Source organism: Amphiprion ocellaris, chromosome 9 (genome assembly GCF_022539595.1).
Source record: "Amphiprion ocellaris isolate individual 3 ecotype Okinawa chromosome 9, ASM2253959v1, whole genome shotgun sequence".
Classification (NCBI taxonomy): domain Eukaryota; kingdom Metazoa; phylum Chordata; class Actinopteri; family Pomacentridae; genus Amphiprion; species Amphiprion ocellaris.
Window position 1 is genome coordinate 23804050 of NC_072774.1, and position 6000 is coordinate 23810049.

General features: G+C 39.5%; 1 protein-coding gene across 1 annotated transcript; it reads left to right on the forward strand.

The window, feature by feature from the left end:
- The first annotated feature begins 1712 nt into the window (after positions 1-1712).
- Positions 1713-4257, forward strand: LOC111579840 (tripartite motif-containing protein 26-like). The gene is made up of 2 exons (XM_023287338.3): positions 1713-1784; positions 2161-4257. The coding sequence occupies exon 2, from the start codon at positions 2163-2165 to the stop codon at positions 3372-3374; it is 1212 nt and encodes a 403-aa protein (XP_023143106.3). The 5' UTR covers positions 1713-1784; positions 2161-2162; the 3' UTR covers positions 3375-4257.
- Positions 4258-6000: the final 1743 nt, after the last annotated feature.

Sequence of the window (6000 nt, forward strand, 5' to 3'; positions counted from 1 at the left end):
AACTTTTTCATAAAAATATAGAATTCTCTCCAAAACTCCTCATTAATACCTTGCAAAGCCATTTTTCTTTTAAACATTGAAGTTATTGCATTATTCACATGTCTAAAAGCCTAATCTCTACTCCTTTTTTTGTTTGTTAGTTTGCTTTATTTGGCAGTTTAACACTCAAACGTCTTTGTGTTTTACCCCCAGCAACTGGTGAGCAGAAGAATGAAACTTGGTGCAGGATCATACTATAGACTGGCATTGTGCTCGCATGTTAAACTCTCTTTTATGTGGCTGATGTAGGACTCCTTTATTAAATTTTCGCACCATGAGAGGAACATTACATCTACAGGCAAAGAAAACCACTACTAGTGATCTTTTTAGTTGAATATTTATACGTTGATAAAAGTTTGAAGCTAATTCTTTGCCTATTGTCTTAAGATTTCCCTTGATAATGTGGTAAAGAGGCTTCATTTAGGTCAATATTCACCAAAATAGTCACCAAATTTACTTTTCCTCAGTAATATTTATATTTAAGTGTGAAATCATTTTAAATAAGATCAAGCAAAACATCAGAAATCACATCAGAAACCTCAGAGTACTACAATCAAAGAGCTCCTGAGATGAAAACCGGAGGTGTTAAAGAATCAGATGAAAGCAGTGATGCAACCCCTGTGAGGCTTCTTTCCTCACATCATACAGCCTCCTCACTGTGCTATATTTGTTTAGAAGGAGCCCACATGTTTTCACTTCTTCGTGACATTTGGTTTAGCTTTTATTTACGATTATGATAGGATTCAGAGTTCAATCAGACCTGTCCTCAGACTGATCCACACAACTCTCACTATTCTGCGCACACTCATGCTTGTGCATAAATGTTGCACAAACTATCTACCTAAATATGTTAACTCGATCAATGATTTCTCTCCAGATTTGCAGACTCTACCTTTAACATTAATTATAAGAATAAGAAACTAGCTGACAAGGGTTAGCTTTGTTCTGCTGTTTCGTTTTTTACATTTTGGCTTTAAGAAGCTTTTCTTTTCTTGCTGATCCTCGAGTTAAAGTGAGTGAAGTTTCTGCTGTTGCCAATCTTTATTAATTACAGAATGAATTAGTGATGAATAACCCGCATGCATGAATCATACAACAATAATAGCCTAGTTTTCTACATGGAACATGAAGACGAAAAAAGCTTTATTCTGTAGAGGGTCCCGGCTGATAGGGAGCAGGAGAAGGTTCGGCCTGGACAGACTGATGGAGCATCACACACAGTTCAACTACCATGAGTGAGTTTAGACTGTAGGAGGAAGTTGCAGCTTCATAGAAAACAACACAGACACATGGACACATGCAAACTCTATCAGGTTGGTGATGATTCTAAGAGCTGCTTCTCCATGACAAAGAAACAGAAAAGTAGAAACACACTGCAAAGATCTGTCCATTTTCCTCCTCCCTCCTGTCTTCCTGGCGTTTTACATGTCAGTCATTTGACTTGCAGCAAAATGCACATGAAAAAAAATTGGTTCACTAAGTGTCCCAGTGAGGCATCAACCCTGAAACTAGGTCACCTACATAAATGTTATCAGCTGCTTTAACAGGCCAAACTCTCGCCCGTCTCACTGTTCAGGGTTAATGAGAGAGCACGAAACAAATAAGTGAAGCATGAGTCAGGAGAGGAGGAGCATCTCTACATCTTATACAGTGAAATGAAACCTAACTTTGTTTTTGTGCACCAACACAGCTGGTAAACAGTCCAGTGGATACAAAGAAACAGCAGAGCTTCCTCATCCAGCAAGGTGAAGTTCCACTGTAATAATATTTCAACCATTTTATAGTTGTTTGGTGAATAATCACAACATTTTAATGAAACTTCAGTTTGCAGCAATGTCAGAGTCATACTAGTTCTTTTATGATCTTTTTGTTCTGTTTGAAACATTTAGACATTTGCATTGCAGTGCTTACATTCTTGTTTAGCAGTCTAATCTTTACTTTTTAAAGTTTTTTATTCATATGCTGGCAAACAAACTTATTTTTGGCTCACCTCAAACCAGCAGCAGGAGTGTATCTGGTGTTTAGTTATTCCTGCTGTGTAGAATGACTCACACCAGCAGCCCAGAGGAGTTTAAAAAGTTTTAGTCGCTGCTGACTGACAGCTTTAAACGTGTCCTGCAGGTATGGCCTCCACCAGCAGCTTCTTGTCTGAGGAGCAGTTCCAGTGCTCCATCTGTCTGGACGTCTTCACCGAGCCGGTTTCTATCCCATGTGGACACAACTTCTGCTTGGCCTGTCTCAGCAGGCACTGGGCCGACAAGCTGCACTGTCAGTGTCCGCTGTGCAACGAGAAGTTCACCAAACACCTCAAGCTTCGTGTTAACATCGAATTCAGGGAAGTTGTGGAGAACTTTAAGAAACATCATGCGGATTCCCCAGTGAAACCTGGACAGGTGCCGTGTGACTATTGCCCTGGCAACAAGATCAGAGCCTCCAAAACCTGTTTGGTGTGTCTGACTTCCTACTGCGAGACACACCTAGAGCCTCACCACAGAGTCTCTTCCCTAAAAAGACACAAACTGACTAATCCTGTGCACAAGCTGGAGGACAAAATATGCCAGAAACACAACAGGATTCTTGAGTTCCTCTGCAGGGACGACCAGACTCGTGTTTGCTCCTTGTGTGCTGAACATAGCGCTCATGATACCGTCCCTCTGGAGGAAGAGTATGTAGACAAAGGGGCTCAGATGGGGAAGAAAAATGCAGAAGTGCAGGAAATTAAACACAAACCAGGAAAAAAGGGTCAGAAGAAGGCGTCAGTGCAGAGCAAGGGGAAAAGCAAAGTGGAAGCAAACAGTGCGGATTCCAATCAGAAGCAAGATCCTTTCATGAGCTGTTTTCCCAACGAGGGCCCTCAGTGTGCCAGTGAACATCACATCCCTGTAGATAACAACTTGTCTGAGGGGAGGTTCTACTATGAAGCTGAGGCCGGAAGGAAAACTTTGCTGGACTTAGGACTAATCAGAGTACTGATGTATTTGGGTGGGGCAATTTTACCAGACACTGCAGAGGGACATTGGATCATCATGTTGGAGTGTAAAAGGTGCAGAGCTCCTCTTCACATTCCTGTCTGGATAAACCAACCCGTAGGCATCACCCTGTTTGTAGATCACGAGAGAGGATTTGTGTCCTTCAGTAATGCAGGCATTTTACTCCAGACATTCACTTTTAACCGCTGCAAATTCAGTCAGAGACTCTCTCTTTTGTTTATCCCGCATGTGAGCTGGACACAGAAGCTGCTGAGGAGTGCTCAGACGGTGACACGGTCTTCAGTTGACTTCCGCTACGTCATTGCTTTCATCTTTGTGCTTGTGTGTTTATTTTGGCCGTCATAACTGACCATTAAAGAGGAAAGTTGATCTCCTGGCTGGTTAGCGGGCTGCACAGTGACTCTGTGCTTAGCGCTGTCGCCTCACAGCTAGAAGATCCCTGGGTCACATCCTGGCTTGGTCCTGGGATCTTTCTGCATGGAGTTTGCATGTTCTCTCTGGGTACTCTGACTTCCTCTCACAGTCCAAAAAATAAACATGCTCAGGTTAATAGGTGATTCTAAATAGTTCATAAGTGTGTGTCCCCTGCCTTCACCCAAATCAACTGGGATAGACTCCAGCACCCCCATGCCCCTAATGAGGATTAAGTGGTGTATAGATAATGGATGGATGGATGGATGGATGGATGGATGGATGGATGGATGGATGGATGGATGGTTAATACAGCTCACCTGGTGGCTCTGATGTAAAGGTATCAGTCAGTCAGACTCTCTGGCTGACATCTTGTTTGATTTTGGTTCTGTTTGTGCTTCGGTTTTGTTAAACAGACTTACTTTTCGTTGCAGCTCCTGTCTGGGTTGGTCTGTGTTGTATAATATATCATAAATATACTATAAAATGGTGGCCGTCAGCCAGTCCATTTTTCTCTTACTTCCACCGTGTTTAATTTTAGTTTGCCATCAGGTTATTTTCCTCTTTTAGTTCTGTACAATAAGTTTATTTTTAGTTGTAACTCCAGCTATGTTTTCACATTATCCTTACTTCAACATGTATTCCTGCAGTTATGATGATTCCAAGCATTTAACAGAAACTTTTTAAAAACAAGAGAAACCTGCTACAGTGGTAGATGTCCAAGCAGAACCATGGGGGTTAAGAAATCAGGGACAGAAAAATAAAGTTTCATACAAAATGAGTCTGTAAATCTCAATAAATGATGCTGAAGCTGTAACTATGTGTGTTTCTGTTGGTCATTAGTGAGCAGATTTTAGTTCAAATCCTAATTGACATCATCATAGAGCTTCATTAAAGCGTTGACTGAAGCATTATTTAGGATTCAGAGCAGACAGACACTAGAGGGAGCAGTTCACCATCTTTCTTTCTAACAGCATCTGTCAGACCACCACAGACTGAATCTGCAACATTAAAAAATGCATCTGCACTTTGTCAAGTTTAGTGATTTACAGAAAATGCATTTTAAACCGTTATATTTCTATCTGTCATGACACTACAAAGCAGCGGCAGAGAGAACTAGCTGGAAAGAGACGTGTAAAAATACAACCAATACTGACAAAATCGTTTGATCAGTACAGCATCAAGACTAAATATCTCTCAGTGAAATGAGAGAATAATGGATTCTAGAGAGAGAAAATCCATATTAAACCAATGCTTTATAATATTGCCCCATAGTTCCTGGAATATAAATAATCTGAAGTAAATTAAAAGATAAAAATAGCAAATCTTTATCACACATGTTTATGCAGCTCTTGGACCCTGAAAAATAACTTTTGGGTTTGGAACCATTTGCATCAGTCTTTTTGAGTTAAGGGATTTTAAATCGTGACCTCGAGGTGAAGAAAAATAACCAATTTCATTAAGTTACCTCAACTTGAATACACTTTAAAATCAAATAACACCGAAACAAGTTTTATTTACACACAATTTTACGTTGATGCAATTACTATTGACATGCTGTATTATTTGCAGCATAAATAGTTGATCTAAATCAGTAGATTCATTTGTTTATTTGCAACCATGCATTTAAAGAACTGGTGGGAGAAAGTTCCTAAAATTACTTTTCATGTCATGTTTTATAACTCGGCTCTTCTGTCCATGATCTAACTCAGGGGTCACCAACCTTTTTGAACCTGAGAGCAACTTCAAGGGTACTAAGTCGTATGAAGGGCACCTTGTTTGATGCAAACTTCCTCAATAGCAAACTTGTGCCATCATCTTTAAACAACAATAATAATGATGAAAACAATACAAAAAAAGACTGTCTGATCACATTTATGTTGATTATTCCTTAAATTATTAACAATGATTTCCACAACAATGACGGTAGGAAACACACACACACACACACACACACACACACACACACACACACACACACACACACACACACACACACATATGGAAATCTGTTCCAATATTTAAAAGTCAGAGGTATCCCATCTCTGAAACTTTTATAAATATCTTTCTTGGCAGTTTTGTATGAATCAGCATATTTGCAGCATTTTGTTCAAAATCACACCAGTTACATTTCTGTGCAAATTATCACTTCTAACATTTTTAGGAAATCATTAACTGTCATCAAATCATGCCTCATTTGTGCAAACCACTACCTTTGTAACATTTTTGAACAATTCATGAACTCTGTCCCATGTTTGCACAAATTATCAGTTATGGAAGAAAAAAAATCAACTCTTTCACATTTTGAAATCAGTCCTATCACATTAGTACTAATCACCAGCATTTTTCACCAGCATTGCAACATTTTTAGCAGATCATAACAACAAATCATTACATGATTTCAACAAATTATTTTTCACATTTCTGTGTAATGGCATGGTGTTTTGAATGACAACATATGTTACCTCTTTCTCTGTCTGTAAATGTGTGTTAGTGGGAAGCCTGGCATTGCAGAGCTTATCATGTCTTACCTTTACCTTGTAGCTCACGGTTCAGATGG

Excerpts from the sequence above, each read along its gene's own strand:
- LOC111579840 (XM_023287338.3), top strand. The coding sequence starts at position 2,163 with ATGGCCTCCACCAGCAGCTTCTTGTCTGAGGAGCAGTTCCAGTGCTCC.